Source organism: Sarcophilus harrisii, chromosome 5 (genome assembly GCF_902635505.1).
Source record: "Sarcophilus harrisii chromosome 5, mSarHar1.11, whole genome shotgun sequence".
Classification (NCBI taxonomy): domain Eukaryota; kingdom Metazoa; phylum Chordata; class Mammalia; order Dasyuromorphia; family Dasyuridae; genus Sarcophilus; species Sarcophilus harrisii.
This window is the reverse complement of record NC_045430.1, coordinates 151,729,286-151,756,330: the sequence shown is the minus strand read 5'-3', so window position 1 is coordinate 151,756,330 and position 27,045 is coordinate 151,729,286. Positions and strand designations below refer to the sequence as shown.

At 34.7% G+C, this 27,045-nt stretch overlaps 1 protein-coding gene across 1 annotated transcript in view; it reads right to left on the bottom strand.

Moving 5' to 3' along the window:
• Nucleotides 1–1,018: 1,018 nt before the first annotated feature.
• SLC26A4 (solute carrier family 26 member 4) overlaps nt 1,019–27,045 on the bottom strand; it is a 55,241-nt gene continuing 29,214 nt past the window's right edge. Inside the window, exons 11-21 of the mRNA XM_031938760.1 lie at nt 23,458–23,535; nt 23,229–23,324; nt 22,585–22,691; nt 18,442–18,511; nt 17,159–17,251; nt 14,447–14,542; nt 13,243–13,473; nt 8,452–8,506; nt 5,125–5,270; nt 4,115–4,198; nt 1,019–3,405 (exon numbers count right to left, since the gene is read on the bottom strand). Of these exons, the coding sequence (XP_031794620.1) occupies nt 3,382–3,405; nt 4,115–4,198; nt 5,125–5,270; nt 8,452–8,506; nt 13,243–13,473; nt 14,447–14,542; nt 17,159–17,251; nt 18,442–18,511; nt 22,585–22,691; nt 23,229–23,324; nt 23,458–23,535 (1,080 nt within the window). The 3' untranslated portion in view covers nt 1,019–3,381. The remainder of the gene's footprint in view (nt 3,406–4,114; nt 4,199–5,124; nt 5,271–8,451; nt 8,507–13,242; nt 13,474–14,446; nt 14,543–17,158; nt 17,252–18,441; nt 18,512–22,584; nt 22,692–23,228; nt 23,325–23,457; nt 23,536–27,045) is intronic.

The window sequence follows — 27,045 nt, the reverse complement described above, 5'->3', positions numbered from 1 at the left end:
AGTTTTTTCGAGAGATATTGGAGTGGTTTGCCATATACTTCAACAACTCATTTTATAGATGTGAAAACTGAGGCAAACAGGGTAAAGTTCCTTGTCTAGAGTTCCACAATTATCAAGTATCTGAGACCAGATTTGAATTTGGGAACTCCAGGCCACTGTACCACATAGTACCAAAGGGTACTAAATAGGAAAGGAAACCAGTCCAAGACAGCAATTTGGCAGTGCACTGAAGAGAGTGATGATTATCATATCATCAATTATTATCAAGAGGGAGGCAAAACTCTCCAGGAACAACTCACCAAAGAAATTCTGCAGTATCGGAAGAGTTAGTACTGAAATCCTCACAGTGATTTTTTCAAAATTTGGGGTTTGCAAATTACTTGTTCCTGAATATAATTTATTGTTGCTCTTCTTTTAATAAAACATTTCCTGATAATTTTGTCCAGTGGGCTTGGAAGTGAGAAGATGGTACAAGGGAAGAGATATTCTTGATTTCTGAGTTGAGCTTTGGGCCATTAGAAGTATGAATCGTCCAAAGAAATAATCTTGTGCTTAAGTCTACAAGCATGTATCCTGCCACAAGAATTAAACATGTACTATTTTATGTTCTTTGTTCTTAGTTTGAAATAAATGTTTATTTCCTACAAGCTTAGAAAAAAAGGCCTACTCGATTAACTGCTTTTTTACAATTTATGAGAACCATAATTCATTTTTCCTAGAGTCAGTGTAGCTACTAATAAAAAATGGTTGCCCATTCCTGGATCTTATGAGCCCTGATCCAGTTTCCCAAAAATTGTTAGTATTAATTGAACAACTACATAAACTGATTACTCAGATTTAGGTAGGATTCAAGATCTAAAAACAACCATGGCAGTAAATGCCTCTTTTCTAAATGAAATTTCACACAAGCCAGATGGGAATGTAGGTATAAAAATGGTGTGAAAAACACTGGAATGGCAGCAATAAAGGCAAATTGGGAAAAACAAGAAGTTTGTTTTTTATGTTATGTTTAATAATTTTAAAGAACATATCACAGTCATTTAAAAGGTAACTTTACATTAACAAAAATATGTGCAAATATTTTCAATATATACATGATTTCCTTATTATTTAAGTCTCTTTACAATATCAAAATCTTATTCATAAAAATTTAAAATATAACAAAATAGGCCTTTAGTTTCAAGTAAAACTTTCAGTGAAGATACAGTTGTAGAGATATTTATCGTTCACAAAAATGCATAGGGAAAGAGCATTCTTAGAACTTATTTGGAAAACTGACATATATATAGCTTGCAATGCTCACAAATGGACAATAACCTTTACAAACCTCTACTTTATTGTAAAATATATGACTTTGGTATTTTCCTTATAAAAACAAACTGCATATTCCCCCTTTTAAACAGAGGCATACTTTTTTTCCCCTCAAGATTGTCATTTTAAAGCTAGCTCTTTAGTGCTAGAAAAATGCTCCCTAAATAAACAAGTATGTCCTATGGCCAAAATGCAGAAGAAATTTAAAGTCAAGCAAAGGACCTATGGAACATGAAAGAATTCCATACATTACAATATATTTTAGCTCATTCAAGAGACACTTAAGAAATGCTCTTTGATTTTATTTAACCATTCCATTTAACCATTCAGACCTGGCATATAAAGAAAAAATAAAAATTATTTCAAGAGCACTGGATTTAGAGTCAAAAGTCCTGGGTTAAAATCCCAGATCCATTACCTACTATGTCTATGTGACCTTGTGTAGATCATCTAATCTATCTGTCATCTCTTTCTTGGACAAGATGCTCTCTAAGGTCTATTTCTAGTTCTAAAGCTTATAATTATTATTTCTATTTGATTTTCAGGAAAAAAACAAGATAGATTCTGCCTTTGGACATTTATGCCTAGCCACCAGACATATGGGAATTTCACACATATATGCTAAGCACAGAATCTAGCCTTTCAACATGATATATTCTCAATTTGGTGGCTGTGTGCTTGTTTTTTCTCTTAAGTGCAATTTCCTTAAATTCTAGGATGAAAGAAATTCAGACCCAATTGCACTCTAATATTTTTTACAAAGCATAATGCATTGGCACTCAGAAAATATTAGGTAAGCATAACAATGAAGTTTGTTGTCTAAAAATCTAGATTTTTAAAAATTGTGTGTGTGTATGTATGTACATACATGTATACACCTACTGTCTATACCAAAATCCCTTTAAAAAAACTTAAAGCATCTTTAAAGATAGTATTTTCCAAATTTAATAATTTTCAATATTGAATGTTGATATATTTTTTGGTTTTGTATACTATATGTTTAGGATTTACTAAAAGCAAGTTTTTCATATAATACAAGAAATCTTAAAAACATAATTTTTAATGACAATGTACCTATAAGTGTTAATATAATAAAAGCTTCTTCTGAATTTTAAAGTGCTCACACAATTTTAGAATAGCCTGCACTATTTAACTCAAAAGCAAAAAGACTTTTAAAAACAAACATGTAATATGAATATATAGAAATTGCATATGGATACATCCATAAAAATTTCCTTTTAAGCATGATATAGGTTGACCTAGAAACATTCATATTTTTCTTGTTTCAACTGTGATTTAACTGTATATTCCTTAAAATTATCACTTTAAAAAAAAAGATGCATAATTCTGTCATTGACTTCCCTTCCCCTCAACTCTTATATACTTCTTTTCAGAAGTACTTTTTAATAAGTATATCAGCACAATTTTATAGCTTCTGAATTCTGGTTCAGGCTCTATTCACAGATACTAACATTTCTTTATCATGTGCTAACTTTGTATTTACTAAAGGGGGGGAAAGATTCACTTTTATTATCAAAATAGCCTATCATGTCATTTCTGCCTTGGTTGATGAAATCAGTACAAATATTTGTGGTCTTTATTTTTCGTTGCTTTTGTTTCAGGCAGACCTACCCACAGTAATAAATAAAAGATGGTTACTTTTTTTCTGTGAGTTTCAGATTAATACAAAAAATTAATCATAACCATTTCAAATATATCACTATTACTGATTTACATTCCCAGACTGGAGATAAATATGCACCCCCGTTAAACTGCTAGGAAATATAGCCCTTTTCTTGGAAGAATCTTTACTGCATATTTAGCATGTACTCTTAAAATCTGCTTGAACCATTTTTCTCATTAACCATTCTGTGCAAAACAGAGGCCAAATGTTTATAGGCCTGGGTTGATGATAGTCTTAGGAGAAGAAACATACAGATATTTTTAGAATATGCAATAGAAAACAAATGAGTTTTAAAATTCAAAGAAATAGTCAAGACAGAAAATGCTTGCATAATATAACAATGGTTTGCAAATATTGCCACATAGTCCATAGAAATGCCAGTTCCATCAGGAAGCAAGCTTTCGCATTGCCTGCAGAAACAAAGAAAGTTGATAGATAAACCTGAATTTAACTGAAATCTACATCTTCTTTTCCTAATTCCCTATTATATAAACTTTACTCAAGTGTACTCATTTGCGATACATCTCTCAATAGTTATGTTTCTGAAGAGTTGAATACAAACTGAATTTTAGTAAATCTAATCACATTATAAATGACACAGGGAAACAAATTATTTAAAGGAACTATGTTGAGTTTTCTAAAATCAGCTTCTTAGCTGATTCCCTTGATACCTGCTTAAAGCAGAAGTATATCTGTGTTTTATTTTGTGATTATAAACATTAAAAGTACTTGTGCAAATATTATATATGTATGTAACATGCTTTTTGCCCTCCTTAGCTATCAGTTTTGCAGACAGAACAAAGTTGCGTCAGATAGTTACCTGTAATAATCAGAAATAAAAATTGTCTCAATGATTTTAGCCATGGTTTTCTTTAATAACAAATGTGAACTCAATTTCATAAGTAAAATGTCAAAAATGGAAGAACTAGCTTGTGGAGTAGGGAGCTACTCATTACTGGAAATATATAAGCAGAGTCAGATGACTCCTTGGAATATCTTTTGTAGATATTTCTCTTTGGTCAATTTCCAATTAGAAACTGTATTTAGTATTATGAATACTTTTCAACTCATTACAAAATATAGTCAGTGATTTATTTTATTTGAAAAAAATAATCATACCTCATCCTGTACATCAAGACCATCTTCAATCATCTCTCTGTCCATTAATTCAAGAGGATCTTTATATTCTTGTATCAGATGAATCTTACAAAGAGAATAAAGTTTAATACTCACTGAGCACATAATTACTCATTCCAATAACCTACTTAATTTTGCTGCCAAAGACATGACTGAAGAGCTACAAATTCACACATAAATAATGAAGATAAACTGGAAAAGTTAGAAGTGGGTTTAGCCCTCATTGAGGCACTGTAGTGAGATAGACATGTGGGGAAAAGGTTATTGTATCCTTTAGACTATCACAAATTTTGCTCAAATAACACTTAGTAGAAAACCAAGTCAATAACAAACATAGTCAATAACAAATATTTAATATGAATACTTGCCATAATGCCAAGAAGGATAATAGAGATGCAAATAAAGATGCCCTTAAAACATGGCTAAGGTCTGAGGAATACAGTTCTGATTAAAAGTAAGCTCATTGAGACATATAATCAGTTCCTTAAACAAATTCAGTAAGGATGAGAGAATTAAAAACAGGATCAAAATGCTGAGCTTACATAAATATACCTGTCTTCTTAAAGATAGACCAAAGATTTTTTTCAGAGTCCAGATCCCCTATGTATTTGGTGGGAACGTTCACAAAACATGGAAGCTCTTTTAAAAAGTGGACTTGGAAAAACAATATCAAATCTGAACAGACCCTTATGTTTCTTCCCACCTGGGCTATGGGATATAGACCCTTTTTGAGCCCATTTCTAATTTAATCCAAATAAAAAGATTGCAAAATTTAAGATATTTTAACTCTATCTCCATTTATATTTTAACTATCTACAAACATGAATTTCACATTAATTCTTCTGAGAAGGCAATATATGATTGATGCCCAGTTTTTTAAATACATAGGGTTAAACACAGCACCTTGAGTCTCAGTGTCTTCTTATTTGAGCAAATGGTTTCCATAAGCTTTATACCTCTTTCAAAGAAAAGCACAGGAATTAAACATTTACCTTTTCCAAGATAGGGTCTTCTGCAGTTTGAGTTTTCATTTGACTCTGTATATATAACACAGCATCATGAACAGTCAGGAAGAACATGTCCTTTATAATATTATCTTCATAAAAGCCACATTGCTCCAGCTTTGCTATCACATGGTCTTTGAATAAAATATAAAAACGAAAAACATTCAAGTTAAAAGTAATGAGAGTACAACTTCATACCACCAGATTATTAATATATTCTTGCCTCTGATAACAAGTTAATACATATATTCAAATTTGTATTTCCAAGGAAACAAGAATATTTTTCAAACATTGACCAGTAATAAAAGTTTACATAGCTTACATGAATGTAATTCTTTGCATGTCAATTCTTTCATTAGAAAGTGAGCCCATTTAGGGCAGGGATCATATTTTTGCCTTCTTTGGTATTTCCCCCAGGGCTTAGCACAGCACTTTGTACCTAGTAAGCATTTAATAAATACTTGTTGACTGGCGATAGCCCTAAAAATAATTACACACACTCTCACATTCTCTCTCAAAACAAAAACGTAGCCTTTGAGCTGGAAAAGTGCTTATGTACTTCTTGCCTAAAGATAATGAATGTTTGGTATGTGGGATGATTCTTTGAAAAGGTAAGGGCTGTAAGAATATTAAAGATAATTATGTTGATGGAATAAATAGAGAACAACAAATACTTTTAAGAAAATAAAATATTTTATTAATCAACAAGCATTAAGTGCTTACTATACACCAGTTACTGTACTAAGTTCCGAGGATACAAAGAAATGCGAAAAAACACTCCCTGCCTTCTTCCAATGTGGCTACACAACATGTAAATAGGTAAGTCTTTACACAACACAAAATATGTACTTACACTCTCCTAACACGTGATGTTAATGCAGTACCAAGTCCAATTAGTCTAATTGGCCTTATTGCTCCAATATTGACTTTTCACACAGAAACCTTAACACATTTTTTTCTGACCAAAAACATTCTTTCCTAAGCTTTTCTTCCCCTTTATGAACACTACATTCAATAATTCAATGTATTTATATAGGTAAGTAAGTATGTATATATATTAGTTCTCTATACAAATTTAGCATTTAATTATATAATGCTTTCTTATACTTTTTAATTATATAATGCTTTCTTAATACTTTTTGTTTGTTTCCTATGTGGGTACAGTGTGGGTGGGAGATTGATGATGACTCCTGCCCAATTGAGTTCCCCCATCCCACTGAAAGGAATTATGGCATGTAAAGGGCTGAAACAGATGCAAATCAGCCATGCCTCTAGTGACCAACTATGTACCTCAGATTTTAAATTTGCTTTTGCAATATCTCTTCTTCCAGAAACAGCAAAAGAACATAAAAAAACTGCAACCCTTCATCATAACTTACAGGCTCACTCCATAATAACTTACAAGCTGCAACCCTTCTGATGCCCACTTTCACAAGCAAACTTCAGGTCTGTGTCAAGGTAAAAGGCCATATTTATTGTATATCTTCTGCTGCAGTAGGAGCTGTGAGTAGAGAAGGGCTGGTCTGAGTCACTTCTACCCCCTTCACCTGTCCCACCCCCTTCCACAGGGCCTCCAGCCCTGAGGCTTCAGGTGGAGCAGCAGCCCCGGGCCCTAGACCTCGACCTTAGCTCCTGGTCTCAAGCGTCCCCCTTGGCCAAAAGCTTTTACAGGAGGTTGGTTTTTTCTTTGCTCGTTTTTCCAGCCTATTTCTTGATTTTGGATTTTGTTAGTGTCGGACTCCGCTCCCTTCTAGAGAAGGGGGATACCGGGAGCGGGGAAGTGTCTGGCCCGAGTTCTGTGCCTGCATGTCCTCCTACTGCTCTCCGATTCAGTCTGGGTTTTTTGAGCGCTCCCCAAGTGACCCACGTTCAGGAAAGTCTGCCCTGCTCTCTGGTCTGAGCTCTGCAACTTCTCGATGTGGGTCTCTTGGCTTGGACGGGGTTGAGTCTCAGTAAGAGTCTTGCTGGAGGTTTTATGGATGCAGAAGGACTGAACCGCAGCTTCCCCTTTGATCAGCCACATTCCTGCTTGTTGCACTGCAGGCTTGTGGGCTGGGCTGTCAGGTCCAGCTGAGGAGCAGCTCTGCTCCGGGCTCGGGACCTCACACAGTGCTCAGCTCTCAGCTAGCTCTCTGCAAACTAACTGCTCCTCCACCTCTGCATCTGGAGTCCAGAACTAGGCAACAAGCAACAGTTTCCAGGTGGCATTTGCTCCTGCTTCTAACTCCCGAGACTTCCTGCTCAGGCTGCTTTTTCTTTGCTCTGCACTGCTGGCCAGACCTCCCCTTTTGTTTGTGTCTCGTTCCATCATCTTGACTCCATTCTGAGATCATCTAACTATACTACTTTATATGTATATATAATGTATATGTCAATATATATTATATATATATTCAATAAATATTTTATATTAATGTGAATTAATATAAAATAATAAATATAAGGAGCAGCTAGGTGGCACAGTGAATAGAGCACCAGTCCTGAAGTCAGGAGGACCCAAGTTCAAATGTGATCTCAGACATTTAACACTTCCTAGCTGTGTGATTCTGGGAAAGTCACTTAACCCTAATTCCCTCAGCCAAAATAATAATAATAATAATAATAATTATAGAAATATATATTATATAAGCATATAAAATATATTATATATGTTATATATAAATATATATGTATGTATAACCAAAACTATATTAGTTTTTAAAGAATTATGGTCCTTTTTAAATGTAACACTGACAAAGCTTTTGAGCAACATGCTCTTAACTCCATTTCCTCCATAGGTTCTTAATGCATAATTTTCCACAGTGAGGTGCTTTTGGAGAACACATTCATTATAGCAAAATTGCCTGTATATTCTTTCCCCACAAAATATTATAAAGTTCTTGAGAGCTGGGCCCATGTCTTCTACTTCTTATGTATTACTATAAAATAAAAACTGCATTGAATATAGAAAAAAAAAATTATACATGTTAACTAGAGAGAGAAATAATGGTAGAGGGGAAGAAAAAGTAGATTATTTCATATCAAAAGTGCCCCTGTTTCAAGAAATACCTCTTCAAAATAAAGCTTTTCTTCAAAGAGAGACTGGGGAATGAGGAGAAACATACTCATTTGATGGGAAGGCCATCCCTGCCCACATTTCACCCTTTTATATGTTCTTACTGCTGAAACCCATTCACCAGAGCATGAGTTTCAGTGCAATTCCAGCACTACATTCAAAAAGGTACTCACATAGACAAAATCTCCAAATTCCAGGGGGCTGAGATGAGGAAGAACAGGAATCTCTGAATAAATATATGCACACATACATTCACTTACCTTTAAGTGAAGCAAAGTATACATTCACATCAATTCTTTGGAACTCTTTTACAATCTGAAAAGAAAGAGGAATTTTTCAATGCTGATGTAAATTCATACATAGTTCTTATGGGAGTGAATTAACATAGACACATTTCTACAGAATCAAAGTACTGTACAGTTCCAAAAAGTTCCACAAATAAATAATTCTAGGAAAGATAGGAAACCTAGGAAAGATAACTGAATGACAAGTAGGATGAAAAAAGATCTTGGAATGTTAGAAAACTGAACAGATAAAAGCTAATAAGGATAAATGTAATATCTTGCTCAAGAATTTTACTTCACAAAAATAATTTTTAAAATTAAAAAATTTTTTTTTTTTCTTTACAAACACAAGATAGGTAAATCAGGGCCATACATCAATTCTTCTGAAAAAATTCTAGGAATCTTAGTGGATACAAGTCAACAATATGATACATCAATTAAAAAATAACAATGGCTTGAGTTTCACAAAGAGGAATACTATTTCTTGGAAAAGGGAGGTAATATTCCTTCTGAACTTTATCCTGCTCAGGTGATATCTTTAGTACTATGGTCAGTCCTGAACACTTCATTTTAGAATGGGTTAATAATAATTAGAAAAATATGGAGAGCTTTCAAAGGAAGGGCAATCAGGATGCAAAACACTTCAAATTCATGTTATATGGAAATTGTTGAAGGAACTGGGCATATTTAATCTTGAGAAAAGGGTTTTATATTGGACCTAAGTATTTTTAAAATTTGTCATCTGGAAGAGGGATTATTAAACTGGAACTATCCTTTTCATCTCCATCTCCTGATTTGTCTGACTTCCAAGTCCTGGCTAAGTTCCCAAATTCTCAAAGAAACCTTTACCAACTATGCCCAAAGGGCTATAAAACCGCACACCCATTGATCCAGGAGTATCTCTCCTGGGTCTATTTCCCAAAGATATCTTAAAGGAGGGAAAGGGACCAACATGTGCAAAAATGTTTGTAGCAGCCCTTTTTGTAGTGGCAAGAAACTGGAAACTGAGTGGATGCTGAATAAATTATGATATATGAATATAATGGAATATTATTATTCAATAAGAAGTGATGAATAGGCTTATTTCAGAAAAACCTGAAAAGACTTACAATAACTGATGCTGAGTGAAATGAGCAGAACCATCAAGATCATGTGATGATCAACTATGAAAGACTTAGCTTTTCTCAGCAATACAATGATTGAAGACAATTCCAGTAGACTTAGGATGGAAAATGCCATCCATATCCAGAGAAAGAACTATGGAGACTGAATATTGAAACATACTATTTTGCCTTTTTTGTTTATTTTTTTTTGGGGGGGGGTTTCCTCCTTTGTTTAGGTTTTTCTTTCACATGACTAATATAGAAATGTGTTTAAAATCATTATACATGTACAATCTATATCAGATTGCTTGCTGTCTTGGAGAGAAAGGAGGGAAAGTAGGGAGAAGAAAAAATTTGGAACTCAATTTTACAAAAGTGGATGTTGAAAACCGTCTTTACATGTAATTTAAAAAAATAAATTACTATTAATTGAAAAAGAAAAAAAATAAGCTTTTCCAAGTCCTTCTCAAATCACTAATATGCTTTCTCTCTGAAATTTCCCCATCATCCCAATTTATCTTATATATATATATCTTGTTTGTACGTAATTGCTTGCATATTGCCTCCTCCATTAGATGCCGAGCTCCTTGAGAGCAAGTATAATTTTTGCCTTTGTATTCCCTGTATTTAGCACTTAGTAAACATTTAACAAAAACTAATTGACTGATTAACTACCTGAATCCAGCAGGTGGAAACTAGGAACAATGGGAAGTAACCCAAAGTCAAATTTAAACTTGATAAGTGAAAAACTTCCGAACAGAACTATTCCAAACTTGAATGGATTGCCTCTGGAGACAGTAAAGCTCTTGCTGGGTATGTTGCTATAGGCATTTTTTTCATTAGATGTATGCAAAGTATGGGTAGGACTGGATGGCCACTAAAATCTACTCCAGATGTGAAATTTGGTGATTCCAGTATGTTTTCAGATTAAAGAAATTTACACAGGCAATGGGACTAAGTGAATATATAGGTAGTGGTAGACCTTTTGGAATGAATATCATACTGAGGGGTGATCGATTTTCTTTATATAGCCTACACTGATGGAAAGAGAGATAGCAGCTCAGAGTGTTTTTGTTATTGTTTTGTTTTTTGCAGTTGTATGTTTAGACATTTATCTGCAATGTTTAATAATGATGAGAGTATAACTAATATATATATATATATATGTAATAAACAAGAGTTTAGCAAATAGCTCTCTGAAAATATTCATACACTTTAAACTTTAATCTACATTATTAACTTTTTCTTCACTTTCTTAAGTTGGGACCATCAGCAAAATAATAATTCAAGCCCTGATTTGTAGTACTTATCAATTTCCAAGGTGTAAATGTTCAGCCAAAAAAATTGATAATTGCCTTTTCCAGACAAGAATGAGCTATCTCCAACAAAACTCTTTTGATAAGTAAATGTTAACTTATATTTTAATATATTTAACATGTATTGGTCTACCTGCCATCTGGGGGAAGGGATAGGGGGAAGGAGGGGAAAGTTGGAACAAAAGGTTTTGCAATTGTCAATGCTGAAAAATTACCTATGCATATATCTTGTAAATAAAAAGCTATTTAAAAAAAGATAATAAGTAAATGTTTTTGAAGACAAAAATATACTTTTTTACTCCCTTTTTTCTGAAAGGTCAACTAACATTAAGGCTAACTACATGTTTTATTTGTATGTGTGTGTATGTGTTTTGTTTTTTTTTCATAGAATAAAAGTCAAAACCTTTCTTCAGCTGGTTCATACTTAATATATAGAAATGTACTGGAAAAAAAAAATCAGTTTTAGTATACCTTTTCATTTCTGTAAAACCATTCCCCTCTTCTACCACATAATTGCTAAAATAATCTTCTGAAAGCTAAAATTGACCATGTCACTGTCCCATTCAACAGGTCCCATACTGCTTCTAAAATAATCTGCAAACTAGTAAGCATCTGAGCCTGGAATTGAACTCAGGTCCTCCTGATTCCAGTTCTGTTGTTAGCTGCTCCTGGTGTGTTCCTTTGCAAAGGTTCTCCCGTATACTTCTTTTTCACTCCACTTTTTAGAATCCCTGGCTTTCCATCAATACTCAAATTCCACTTCTTGTAGGAAGACTTTCCTGATTCTCCTATTTGTTCCTCCCACCCTTATTAAGTTATCTTCTTTTTACTCATCTGTAGAACTGTGATATTCCCTCTGTAGAATGTAATGTGTATTCCCCAACACCTAGCACAGTATCTTGCACATTGGAAAACATTTAAAAAAGTAACTTGAATTCTAGCTGAACCAGACTCACCTCATACTCTTGTTAATATCACTATTTATAGCTTGAACTTCGACCTAAGTTATCTTTCCACCTGGATTTAGGACTTTTTGCCCATCATAAAATCTAATGCTCATTTAGTCTCTTTAATCTGTGGCCTTTCTACCTGGATTTCTGATCTCCTGTCTATTTCTGCCCTTTGATAATTAATTGCATGCTCTTCAGCTCTTTCCTTGATTTATTACTTGTTCTGATATCAAATTGTTCTGAAAACTGTTTTTCATTAGTATCTGGCCCTCTAAATCCTAGATAATCTTCACCTTGTTACTTTCCACATAAAAAGTAGTCCAGTGACTCTTTTCAACAATGAGATAATTGAGGCCAGTTTCAATGATCTTGTGATGAAGAGAGCCATCTACACCGAGAGAGAAGAACTGAGTGTGGATCACAACATTGCATTTTTACTCTTTTTGTTGTTTGCTTGCACTTTGTTTCCTTTCTCATTTTTTTTTCTTTTTAATCTGATTTTTCTTGTGCAGCAAGATAATTATATATATATATATATATATATATATATATATATGATTTAACATATTATTTTTATTTTTTCTCCTTTTTTATTAAAGCTTTTTATTTTAAAAACATATGCATGGGTAATTTTTTCAACATTGACTCTTGCAAAGTCTTGTTTTCCAAATTTTCCCCTTCTTTCTCCTACCCCTTCCTCTAGATAGCAGGTAATCAAATACATGTTAAATATGTTAAAATATATGGTAAATCCAATATATGTATACATATTTATATAGTTACCTTGCTACACAGGAAAAAATGGATCAAGAAGGAAAAAAATGAGAAAGAAAACAAAATGCAAGCAGACAACAAAAAGGGTGAAAATGCAATGTTGTGATCCACACTCAGTAGAAAGAATGAAAATGCTATTAATATATTTTAAAAACACATTTAACATATATATTGGATTACTTGCCATCTAGGAGAGAGGGTGGAGAAAAAGGAGGGAAAAATTTGGAACACAAGGTTTTGCAAGGATCAATGTTGAATAAGTCTCCATGCATATGTTTTGAAAATGAAAAGCTGTAATAAATTAAAAAAAAAAAAAGTAATCCCACTGGCAATAAAAGTTTGCTTGCAGAATTTTACAGCTTGAAAAGCTGCTGGAGGCCATTTAGTCCTTGTAAATGGTCTTTTTACAAATAAGGAAAGTGAGGTTAAGAGGTCAAGTGATTTGTCCAAGCTCACATGGCTAAGCAGGGTGCAGGGCTGGGATATGAACCCAGGTTTTCAGATTCTGAGTGCAGGGTTCCTTCTACTCTATCACAGATTCCCAATCTCCATATTAATGAATCAGCTGGAAATTCAGCAAGCCAGTAGCTAGGATGTTTTGTACAAATTAAAAGAAAACTTTACCATTCGTAGAGATTTCACTGCAACAATATCCAAGAAGGATACTGCTCCAAAATCCAGGATCAGGCTGTGAATGGGGACTTTGGGAACATTCACTTTGACAGGAAGCTCGGAATTCCAGTCTACTCGGATCTCTACTTCCTTAGTTGGGATGTCCAAGTCTTCTGGGTCTTCTGGATCTTCATCAGGCTCAAAACCTTGATTAATGGCACAAGCATCGCTGACAATGCCATTCTAAACAATAAAGCAATTCCAAGAACATTGCGTGTGAGTTTCTTTCCAAAGTTGTTTCAAATAAATTTAAGAGAAATAAAAGTAAGAGAATGGAGTAACACTTTAAGCAAAAGCAAAATATTTTACAAACATTGTCCGATTTGACCCTCACAAGTCCCATTTGTCAGCTGAGTCGAACCACTGTCATAACCTCAGTCCCTACCTTCCTGTAAGAACCCTGAACTCATGAGCCTTAGTACCTCCAGATCATAGGTCCCAGACCAAATCCCACTTTCAGCCCAGCCATCATCTCTAGAGGCAAAAAGGCCCAGAAAATTCCTATTGGCAAAGTCCTTGGCACTTTCAAATGATTCTACATCCAAAAATGAATGACTTTTTAAAAAATGTGTTACCATTTTATTTTCTTTCTCATTTTTTTCCAGTCTGATTTGATTTCCCTTGTGAAGCAAAATTATTGTACAAATATGTATGCATATATTGGGATTTAACAAATTTCTGCTATGTTTAACATATATTAGACTACCTACCATCCAGGAGAGGGAGGTGGGCGAACGGGAGTGGAAATTGGAACACAAGGTTTTGCAAGGGTTAATGTCACAGAATTTATCTATCCATGCATATGTTTTGAAAAATAAAAAGCTTTAATTAAAAAAAAAAAAAACCAAACATCAGGACCAACCACTTTGCCACTGAGCTCTAAGACCACATTATCTTTTTATCTGACTTGTAACTGAAACCTTTTACATGCTGTCGCCATCAAAAAGTGATCTCATGGGCAGAGATTATCTTATTTTTCTTTGTGCCTCCAGTGCTTTGCACATAGTAAATATTTAATAAGTACTTCTTGGTTCATTCATTCATTCATTCATTACTTACACATGATGAAACGGGTTACAACAGTAAGTACCTTGCCTTGAGTTACACTGTAAAATGCCTAAGGCAGATTTTAAACCTAGCTTTTCCTTATTTTTACCTTTGTTGCTCGCAGCTGTCCCTTTTTGACAAGTTTCTGTATTTTCCTCAGTGCTTTGAGCCTCTTATTATAAACTCGAACTGCATCAAACCCAACCTTTGAAAATAAAGAAGTTATGCTGAGTGAAATGAGCAGGACCAGGAGATCATTATGTACTTCAACAATACTATCTGATGATCAATTCTGATGGATGTGGCTTTCTTCAACAATGGGATGAACTAAATCATTTCCAATGGAGCAGTAATGAACTGAACCAGCTACATCCAGTGAAAGAACTCTGGGAGATGACTAAGAACCATTACATTGAATTCCCAACCCCTATATTTTTGTCTGCCTGCATTTTTGATTTCCTTCACAGGCTAATTGTACACTATTTCAGAGTCCGATTCTTTTTGTACAGCAAAATAACGGTTTGGACATGTATACTTATTTTGTATCTAATTTATACTTTAACATATTTAACATGTATTGGTCAACCTGCCATCTAGGGGAGGGGGTGGGGAGAAGGAGGGGAAAAATTGGGACAAAAGGTTTGGCAATTAATGCTGAAAAATTACCCATGCATATAACTTGTAAATAAAAAACTATTAAAAAATAAAATATTCACAGAAGAAAAAAAAAGAAAAGAAAGAATTAACTTAAAACATCTGAATCACCATTTTTATAAATTTAATTCAACAAACATTTATTAAACACGTATTATGTTCCAGGCAAGGATCCTCTCAAGATTAAAGTGGGAGTGGGAAAAATGCAACATGTACACAGATAAATAAATCAAAGGCATAAAAAATAAAATAACTGGAAGGCTCTAACAATTGGGGAGAATCAGGAAAGGTTTCTTCTAGGGATGGGGTTCATGGAGAGCAGTAGAGGAGGACAGCCCATTCAAAGATGCAGGAGTGGGAGATGGAATGTTGTGTACAGTGAGTAATCCAGTTTGACTAGACCACAGAGCATTGAGGGGGAGTAATGTATAATCAGCCTGAAGAAATCAATTGAAAACAGCTTGTGAAGGGTTTTAAATGCCAAACAGATGGGTTTGCATTTGTCCCAGGGACAATAAGGACTCACAGAAGCTTCATGAGTAAGGGAGTGACATGGAGAGATGTATTTCTTAAGAATATTAATTGTTTGTGGGACGGATTGGAAAAGGAAAGGGGTAGCTGAAGGGAGATCAATTGGGAGATGATTGTAATAGTCTCAGTGCTATGTAATAAGGGCCCAAACTAGAGAGATTGAAGTATGTGTGGGAAAAAAAGGGGTGATTACAGGAGATATGAAGATAGGAGCAACAAAATAATCTGACCTCAATTTTATATCTGTTCAATTTGAGATAATTCTAGGGCATGATGAACACATGGGTCTAGAGCCAAAAGAGATGGGCTGAATATTTAGGAATCATCTGCATTGAGATTATAGTTGAACAAGTTGTATATATGATTGTAATGGGATATTAGCATGATATAAGAAATGACAAGCAGAATGCTCTCAAAAAATTTTCAAAAGACTTATATAAAATGATAAAAAAAAAATGAGAAACAGGGGAACCAGGAGAACATTGTACAGTATCAGCAATAATGTGTAAAGATCTACTGTGGATCTCAACAGTACAATGATATAAGACAAAGTTAAAAAATACTGTTCATCTCTAGAGAAAAAAACTGGTGGACCCTAAATGCACATCAAATTTTCTTACTTTATTTGAGGGTATTTTTGGCCTATGTTCTCTTTCACAAAATGACTTACATGGAAATGTGTTTTGCATGACTACACATGTTTAATCTATGTCAAATTGCTTTCCTTTTCAATGGGGGGAGAGGAGGGAGGACAGAAGAGAATGTGGAACTCTTTTTTTAAATTTAAAGATTAAAATTGCTTTTACATGTAATCGGGAGAAAAACAAAATATTGGTTAAAAAAAGATTATAGTTGATTATAGTTGAATTCATGGGAGTTTCTGAAAACAAAAAGAGAGATAATTTTGAAGGAATCAATAATGAATAGAAAAAAGAGAAAATCTCTTTTATAAAACCTGGGATGAGGAACAGGGAATAATGTGGATGATGCTTAAGAATGTCTGCAAAGAGATGTTTCAACTGATAATAACAGAACTCTAACAAAGCAGTGTCACAAAACTCAAAGGATCCAGAAAAAAAGAAGGTATGTAGTCAACACTGTCATGCTACATACAAAAGGACAATGTGGTAAAGAGACCATTGGATGACCTTGAAGAGAGCAGTTTTACAAAGAAACAGAAACGGAAACCAGAATGAAAGAAACTGAGGAGTAAGAAGTGAGAAAGTAGACATGAAGGGTACTGATAGCTTTTTCGAAGAGTTTGAGAAAGAGAACAAAAAATTAGAATGATAGCTTGAGAAGATTGTAGAATTGAAATGTGTGTGTTTGTTTTAAGAATGGAAGAGTTGTGGAAATGTTTAAAGGAAGAAGGGAAAGAGCCAGTGGATAAGAAGAGGGTGAAAATGAAAGAGGGAGCGTGTTGAAATGATCAAGATGTCTTATACTATTTAACTTTTGAGATTTTTTTATAATCTAAATTTCTTGCCTCCTCAATCAACTGATGTTACTTGAAGGTGGGGGTCTTGTGTTCTTATGGTTTTTAACCACTGCTATGATATCATGCAAAGTATACACTAAATGTTTGATAAATGAACCATCAGAAAATAAAATAAATTCCCAATGACACACTACTTACTGTGGATTTGAGACATTTTTTAAAGCCATCAATATTGCCATAAAAAATAGGACTATGAAAGCTAACAATCTTCACTCCTTCGGGTTCATCGACCTGCAATTTGGAAAAGAAAAGTATTTTTGCCATTAATTAATTTCCAAGCCTTATGCATTTAGTTTTAAGAGCCTCAGGGACTTCCAAGAGCAATCCTTCACAAGTACTTCAGAGCATGGCAACTAACTGTTTCATTTCCTTGTAACCAGAAATATATATATGATAACTCTCTTTGGAGAGATGAAGAAACTGAGTCCTAGGCACCCAGTAGGAGTTTTTCATTTAACATGGGTAACAAGGCAACATAATTGAAGAATCAAAAGCAAAAGGTTCTATAGAACCTTAGAGTTTAAAGAAAGGACTTTAGATATCATTTAGAAGAAATTCTCTAACTTTACAGTTTGGGAAAAAAGGAGACTTTTTTTTTTTCTTTTTTTGGAAGAAAACTAAAGAGCTAGAAGCAATTTTATCTGTCATCTAATTGACTTCAAAGCCAAAAGGAATCCCCACTAAAATGAACTTAACAAGTGATCTTCCGAATTCTATTTGAAGACTTCCAAAGCACTCACTATAACTTGAGATAACACATTATATCCTGAGCCAGTTCATTCTACTTTAGAATATTTCTATTAAGAAAATTTATCATAATATCAAGATTAAATAGGTTTCTTTACAACTTCTGACCATTGCCCATAGAGATACAAGGAAAGAAAGTGATTTGGTCAAGATCACTCACCTAGTTTCTTAAAGCTTTTTCTACTCAGGACCCCTTTTCATCCAAGAAATTTTTACATGATCCCGGGATGTATAAAATAATTACACAAATCAAACATTTGCTGAAAATGTTTTGCATAGTTTTCATAGTTTGAAATCCACACATTTAGTTACAAGACCCCATATAGGTATCATGAACCACAGTTTTAAGAAGCTGGTTTAACTTAGGTCTCCTGATTTCCACTTCAACTCTTTTCCTCATCAGATCATATAGCTCACTAACTATAGGGCCTCTTGAAAATTAAAGACACTATTAAAAATTTTTTTTTAAAAAGAAAATTAAAGACACCCTGAACATCCCTTTTAAAAATTAAGAATATTTATTGGGAAAAGCTAAAAATTAAAATTGTTCAACTGGTAGAAGTTACCTAAAATAGCATATTTGTATCGTTGGTGAGAGTAAGAATCCCCTCAAAGTAATCATCCCACAAATTTAAACTAAAACACGATGGAGAAGGTCATACCAAGTGACTTACATTCTTGTAATCTTTGGGGCTTTTGTAGAGGTCTGTACCAGGGACATTTCCAAGATCATTCCATGAGGGGCTAGGAAAAAGAAATCCATGGTCAAGGTACTTTGTCACAGGTAAATTTCAGAATGAAACATCTATAGCCAACCCTTAAATACCAGAGCCCATTTTTGTGTTATTTAAAATTCAAGCTTGGCTGCTGAAGATTGAAATTTTTCCTTATCTCTAACTCTGAGCCAAATATCTGGCATAAAAGTGTAAGGCAGGGGAGATATGACATCTCAGCTTTTTACGACTAAAAGGATTCCCTTCTGTTATATTGTTGTACACACTTCAAGATCAGCACTAACATTAATCTTTGATAACTCATGACAATAATGCTCAAAGCTAGGGGTTCTTAAAGTTTCTTCCCTTAGAGGGAAAGCTCTGGCACCTATTGAAACAAATTTTGAGGATGAGACCAGTGATGGATTGTATTTATCCTCTGAATCCAGCTTATCTAAATCAGAAAACAGAAGTTTGGCCAACAGATAATGAATTTTTTTTTACACAACAATAATAACCATCCATTAATCACAAAGGGTCTATAATCTATGTTAGTTTTACTAACACTCACAATGATAAAACCACAGATCTTTTAAAGTATGTTTGAATAAATTAGCTTAGCATTTGAATATAACTTTGAAGTCTTGCAAAGTATTTTATAATTATTATTATTTCATTTTATCCTCATAATATCAGAAGATTGGAGCTATTATTATCCCCATCCTCCAGAAAAGGAAACTGAGACTTATGTTAATATGACTTGCCCAAGTGCCACAGAGCTAAGAAGAGGATGAAATCAGATTTGAATCACTCCAAGCTGATTGCTCCCTCCTGTGAGGACACATTTTGTCCCTAAAATTTCCTTGCCACTTAGCATACATTACCTTTTATTGTTATTTCTATTTCTTTTTTTTTTTTCTTAGTTGTCTAGGGTAATAGATTTAAACTGAAAAAAATTTACTGGTCATTATTCCAAACTCTTTTTTATTAGATGAACCCAGAAAGGCTAAGCCCATTTTAAGTCACACAGGTAGGAAGGAATTGCACTTGATTCCCCTGATCCCTTTCGGTACACTTGGCTGCTTCCTGACTAGAAATCCGGAATCATTTCCATGCGACATGGTTGTCTCCTCAAAGAGGTTCAAAGTTCTCTAAAGGCAGTGATTGTACTCCTCATACAATCCCCAAAGTGAAGTATGTCAGCATAAAGTGGCCCTAACTCTTATCTAGTCCAACCCCTCCATTTACTGGCAAACAAAACAGTTCAAGAAAATTGCTGAAGTGTTTCTACTGGGCTTATACCTCAAAGAGATACTAAAGAAAGGAAAGGGACCTGTATGTGCCAAAATGTTTGTGGCAGCCCTGTTTGTAGTGGCTAGAAACTGGAAAATGAATGGATGTCTATCAGTTGGAGAATGGTTGAGTAAATTGTGGTATATGAATGGTATGGAATATTATTGTTCTGTAAGAAATGACCAGCAGGATGATTTCAGAAAGGCCTGGAGAGACTTACATGAACTGATGCTAAATAAAATGAGCAGAACCAGGAGATCATTATATATGTCAACAATGATACTGTATGAAGATGTATTCTGATGGAAGTGGATTTCTTTGACAAAAAGACCTAATTCAATTTCAATTGATCAAGGATGGACAGAAGCAGCTACACCCAAAGAAAGAACTCTGGGAAATGAGTGTAAACTGTTTGCATGTTTTTTTTTTTTCCCTTCCCAGGTTATTTTTACCTTCTGAATCCAATTCTCGCTGTGCAACAAGAGAGAACTGTTCGGTTCTGGACACATATATTGTATCTAGGATACACTGTGACATATTTAACTTGTATAGGACTGCTTGTCATCTGGGGGAGGGGGTAAAGGAAGGGAGGGGAAAAGTCAGAACAGAAGTGAGTGCAAGGGATAATGTTGTAAAAAAATTACCCTGGCATGGGTTCTGTCAATAAAAAATTATAATTAAAAAAAAAAAAAAGAAAGAAAATTGCTGAATGTCAGTTGTTGCCCAGTCAATGGCATGGTTTCTTCAGTGTCTTGAGGAAGTATTTAGTATATTTTTCACTTGGTTTATACTCTATTAAGATTTATTTGTGAGAGAGGTAAGATATTGTCTGATCATTTACTTGAGTTAAAAATAGTTGACTTTTTAATCATATATCCTTATTAAGTGTCACACCTATTTTTACTGAAATGAAACCATTCCTTAAACTACTAATGCCTTCCCTCTCCCAAACTACTTTGTATTTAGCCACTTTTGTAAAGATTTGTATTTATTCTTTTTATATTTCTCCTACATAAATTTGTATATGTTCTTGCTGTCTCCCCCATTAGAAGATAAGCTTCTTGCAAATGGGTTTTTTTTTTATTCTTTGTGCTTGTATCCTCAGGACCCAACACAGTGTTTTGACACATGGCTGATTGCTTGTTTGAAGTAAAAGGCCTGGGAAGGCCACAAATAGATTTCCAGGTCTTCTATTTCTAGTTCTTTCTATCAATTGGACTATGGACATACTGGCCCCTTTGCCATCAGATAAATTCCATGATTTGTCATGTGTGACGAGAAGCAGATAGCAAATGCAGTTCCCAAAGAAAGAGGATTCTGTTTTGAATTCTTTCAACAATGGACTCAGTGGATCAGCATTATAATTAGTGGAAATTAAATCCCATGTCAAAGAAAGGTACTGCTCCTTACTGGCTAAAAGCCCAGATCAACTCAGCCATGTTTCCCTTTCTATTCCTCAGTAACAATCTCTTAGCTTGAAGCCCATAATCAAATTAAATTACCAAGAAAAACAAAATAAAGGAAAAATCGAGGAGAATTATGAAGTTCCAGAATTGTAAAGCTATATTCTTCCTAGATTGGTCCCTGATATATCTCTCAACAGCACATTAGATGATGCTTTCGGATGGCACACAAGCCTTTTGAGGTCCCTAAGTAACCATTTAGTGCACCGCAGTAGTAAATATACTGTGCTTACAAGAGGTAGTAGAGTGCTAAGTGAAGGAAGCCATCAGGCCTGGACAGAGTGATAAGGATGATGCTGGGCTAAAGGCATCCCACAGCAACCTTGGCCACCAGGATGAGAGGTAAGCGCATGGGATGGAGCGAGGATGCTGTTTTTATATCTACTTTCAGCCCAGGAAAAACTTGTAGCAATCTCTTAGAACCCAAGGAAAGAAATGAGCTCTAGGCCCTTGACCTTTTCCTCAAGTTTTATTTTCCATTACTCATGCCTTCTGTGATACTCTTTTCGAGACTCTCTTCAAATATGTACACTTTACATATACACACTGTTTGTACTGGCAGTGAATTTTTTGTAACAGAATTGAAAAAAAACATATTTTTTTTCAATCTATGTCCCCAACCCTTCTTCAAAATCCTGTGGCTTGAACCAGAACATTGTACACAGGAACAACTTTATTGTTGGAACAACAATACATTCCTACAGGAATGTTGTTCCTGTTACACAGGAACAACATTCCTACATTACATTCACAACAGTACACAGGAACAACTTTATTGTTCAACTTTGACAGACTTAGTTCTCCTCTCAGTATTACAGTGATCTAAGACAATTCATGATGGAAAACACTATCTACAATCTGAGAAAGAACTATGGAATGTGAATACAGATCAAAGCATATTAATTTCATTTTTTGTGTGTGGTTCCCCCCTTTGTTCCAATTCTTCCTTCATAACATGATTAATGTAAAAATATGTTTAATGTGATTATACATTTATAACCTATATAAATTTGCTTGCTGTCTTGGGGAAGGAGAGAGAGAGAAAGGAAAGGAGAAAAAAAATTGAACTGAACATCTTATAAAAGTCAACATTGAAAACTATCTTTACATGTAATTGGGGAAAAATATCCTAGTAAGTAGTGGAAAAAATCCCACTGGTCTCCATTGAATAGGTAGAAATATGCCAAGAGACACAAAGATATATTTCATATCTTTTGTCACATTAGGGATCCTCTACCTTTTATAACTTGCAGATAGCACTTAATAGGAGCTAATTTCTCCAGTACTTATCAAAACACTATCGGAATCATTGTTAGGTTCATAGAAAAAAATTCTCTTTGGTACTTACAACTGAACTCTCAGGACCACAGTCAGTAATCCAAACAGGAGACCACAAAGCAATCCCAGGTCAAGGCCCAGGATGATAGATGTTATGCACGTAAACACCCAGATGATCTAGGGAAGCACATGAAAGCAGACATTACAACCCAGCCATTAAAGGGAAAAACGAATCCAGACTGTGGCAGAGAAAATAACAAGATCAGTTCCAGAACAGTAGGAACATTAAGGAGCATCTCCACCCACATGCATGCAGACAACCTCATTACTGTCAATCTTGTCCTGGCTTTTCTCCCCTTTTAAATTATTTGCATGAAATGGGAAGTGACCCTTCAAAGGAAGTATTTCCAATCATTGTTTGAATTACAGCAAAACTTAAAAGGATTCAGCCGTCTTCCTTTTAATATCTCTTTTATAGTAACTGAGGTCATTTTGGGGTTGTAATCAGGATGCCTCTTTGACTTCTGGTATCAGATTTATGGTTATTTAGGTCTCAGAGTTTTCCCAATGGAAACAGATCATAAAAATACAGCAAGCATCATTTCGCTGCTTTTGTTTTAGACTTGCTCTCCCTGAGTTGAGTACTGGGCTTTCCAGGTAGCAGATACTAGAACCAAGACTGATTTCAGAAGAAATGGGCAACCTGGGACTTACAGCATCAATCTTATTCTGCCTCCACAAACGAGGAACATCACTTATTTGCATAAACATTCCTTTCAGGTTGGCAATGACAACAGCTGCCAGGACAGACTGCCAAGAGAAGGAAAGGCCATGTTATTCACCAAGACGCTGGGATGATTTTTAAATCTCTTGCTATTTCTTCCCGGTTGCCGACCAGTGACAGGAAAATTGTGCGGCTGATGGGCCAAAAAACCAGTCATACCTTCTGCAAGGGTTCTAGCAACTTTCCCAAAGCCAAAATTGCAACCATTACGATCAGGGCCGAAATGAGACCTGCAACCTGAAAAAGAGTGTTGACATCAATCTATGTGGTTTGTTTTTTCTGCTTGGTTTCCAAACTCACCACAGACAACAGTCTTGGGAGATGCCTTCTGGGCATCTCTCTACACAAGAAAGCCATTTTATAAGCACTGAATGAAAGTAATGTTTTTCTTTTTTTTACTCTTCCTTTTCCCTCCCCCATATCCCAATACTATTAAAGAAGGCATGATTATTGTTACTATTATGCACAAAACACAGATGGAAGAGAAAAACAAGTCTTGTCATTTGGGCAGAGAAGCTATAGTAACTATAGAAACTGAGAAATATCCAAGTCAAATCTCAGATTTCTTATTAGGAGAAGGAATAGTTTTCTTATTTATCCTACAGGAGTCCTACAGGACTCAGTCTATTCTGCTTGCAATCATCTCTAATCCAGAACTTCAAGGTAATTGCTCCAAATCCCCAAATGGATAAAAGATTATTATAATGTCCTTAGCCAATAAAGTCAGAAGAACTTTGCACCAGATTTATTTATTCATTGAAGAATAAAAGTAACCAGTGTTTTTATCTTTGTCCCTCTGGTGCCCAGATAATATAGGCACTTGGTCAATATTGGATGAAATAGATTGAAAAATAAAATAATAAAGTATATGGCATAATAAAGTATATTAAAGATAATAAAGTATAGGTCCTTTCCAGGTATAGATAAGATGATTCTAGAACTAGTTAAACGGTTAAATGACTATGAGCAAATCACTTTAAATCTCTAAGAGCCATAAATTAGCAATCTGATCATTGCAAGGAGGATTGATTATAAAATAATAGAAATGTAACACCTTTATTTTACAGATACAAATAAAAATTTGAAGTACCAAGGCTAACACCAAGCAACCCATCCAATGTCTCAGTGGTAGAAAGGGATTTGAATCTTGGTTTTTATACCAAATTCCCTATTTCTTTGACCAAACCATGCTTACACACTAGGAATTCCTTCACTCTGATGAAATGAATCTGGACATCATCACTATTATCATCATCATCTTCTTCATCCCAACAATAGTAAAACCACATTTTATAGAGTAATTTTTTTCTTTCTAATCCACTCAAGCTAATAAAAAATATTTACCAACTCTATTATAGGTACAAAGAGTCCTACAAATTTTGTTTGCTCATAAAGTGAAAGCATCCAGCAGTGATTCTTAAAATGCTTTCAGCACAATAGTGATTATGATATGGATTAGCGGACTATAACAGGGCTCTTATAATAAAGATTCCAAAAGCTTTACCTTTTCTGTCTTGAAAAAATTTTTTAAGGTTGAAAAAGAGTTGGAAGAGAAGCTGAAAACATAGGAATAGGTGGAATGTACCCGTTTAGGCAGCTGGGTCTAAGCAGAAGTGAGCAATAGAAAGTCTGAAAGAAAAGGAAACAGAAAAACAGACAACAAAGAGAAGAAGCAAGAGGATGGCATCTACTTCCCAGGTTTTCACATTAGAAGAGGTGCATGAAGGGAAATTACAGAGCTAAAAAAGCAGAAAATCTAAGGAATTTTTACTCAAATATTCCATTGACACATTTTGTGCTAGAATTGAACTCAGGACCCTTTCAATACAATATTCTGGAGTGTTATTCTGGATATTATGAATAAGGTAAAGTTTTTCTTCAGTATGATGGCCAATTTTGTGTCCTTTTATCTCCTCTTGCACTCCCTGAGATTTCATGCTTTTTCATTTAGTCTCCCCGTCTTTCTCTTCCTTCTCCTTTTTTCAGGAAAGGATGTATCAATCATTTGTACCTTACAAAGAATTTGAACTAATGTGACACCTTTCCCAGAAAAATGAGGATTTCAGCCTTTTGAGCAAGCTAGAGAAGACACAGTGAATAGAATTCTGGGCCTTGGAGTCAGGAAGCCCTCAATTCCTGGCTGAGTGTCCCTAAACCAACCTCAGTTTCCTCAGTTGTAAAATAAATAGCATCTACCCCTCACAGTTGTTATAAGGAATTACTAACCATATGATTATGGGGGGAAAATTCCCTAGAGCCTCAGTTTCATTTTAAAAAGTGGGCTTGATATTTGCCCTATTTTTAGTGGTTATTAAAGTACTCTGTAAATGCGAATGGTTATTAACAATCAACAAATGAGACGATTGGATATATGTGTGTATACCTGTTCTCTACCTTACATTTTGGTCTTTTGTTTTTAACCGATGGTTGCTGTCATTATTGAAACAAATGTTAAGCAGTACTCAGAAATTTGGCAGAAGTAAAAATTATGCTTCTGTTAACTCTTTTGTTCCAAAAGCCAATCATGAGTTTCACTAAATACCTTTTGACATTCTAAGAACTCTTGATGATACATTAGATTCCAGAAAAGAAATGTAAATCCAGGCACACTCAAGACATTTGCATTTTGCTGATGGTTATTAGATAGTTCTTTAGACAAATATAAGTCAAACAGGGATATGATTTATATATAAAATTCAAACAAGCTATTGCATAGCTCAGACCTAAAAAAGCAAAGGCCCGATTTTGAGGGGTGCTGTTACAGGAGATGTGCAGTCACAACCATGGAGGGAACTGCTTGGTCCCATTGAGACACTGTCTATTGAATCCTAGTCCATGTATTCGCCTTTAAACCTCAGAACTTAGTATGTATTTCAGTAATTAAATCTTGAACAATATCTAAGCTTGTTTCATTCTTCATTCCTAGAATCTTGGCCTTTTCCATTTCCAAATATAATACATGCCTGTGTGTGGAAAGGGATATCAGCTTACAAGAACACTATTATCTCACAGAACTCTTGCCAAAGGGAAGGTAGTTTACTCAGGACATTATTAGTGGAGATAGCCACTATGAGTCTAGAAGTAACAGCAAGGAAGAAAAAAAGTCAGCAATTTTGGCTTTACTATCAGCTAACTATATAGTCCAGAGAACATGTTTTTAAGTCCCTTTGAAACACGATGCTCTGGAATTATATGTAACAAAACACCTGATTGTGTAGCACAAGTCACAAGAAATATTTAGGATCATAGGAACATAAAAGCATAGATTTAGAGCTAAAAAGTACCTCAGACATTATAATCAACTTATTTGAAAGAAGAAACTGAGTCACTTTTAAGTGACTTGACCAAGATCACATAAAAGTTCATCTCCCTGTAAAATTAGGACAATTTTAATTCATTAAATTTAAGATGGGATTTGAACTCAGGACTTTTGTGATCTCTGTTCAGAAGTACTTATGTAGCTCCAAGAAGTCCAATAGAGATCAAGATATTGAGAGTCTGAAGGGATCTTAGAGATAAGCCATTTCAACACTTTGAAAAGAGAAATGACTTGGCCAAGATCACAGAGATAATAAATAGCAAGGCAGGACACCATGTTTTCAGACTGCTTTCACATTCTTCCCTTTTACCCCTCTATATTCCATAAAAGCTGGAGGGCCTGTGGTTCCTATACTCAGCATGCCTTGTCTAACCTTTTATACTCTTGCTGTATATGCCTCCTGTCTGTGCCCTCATGTTTCCTTCTCT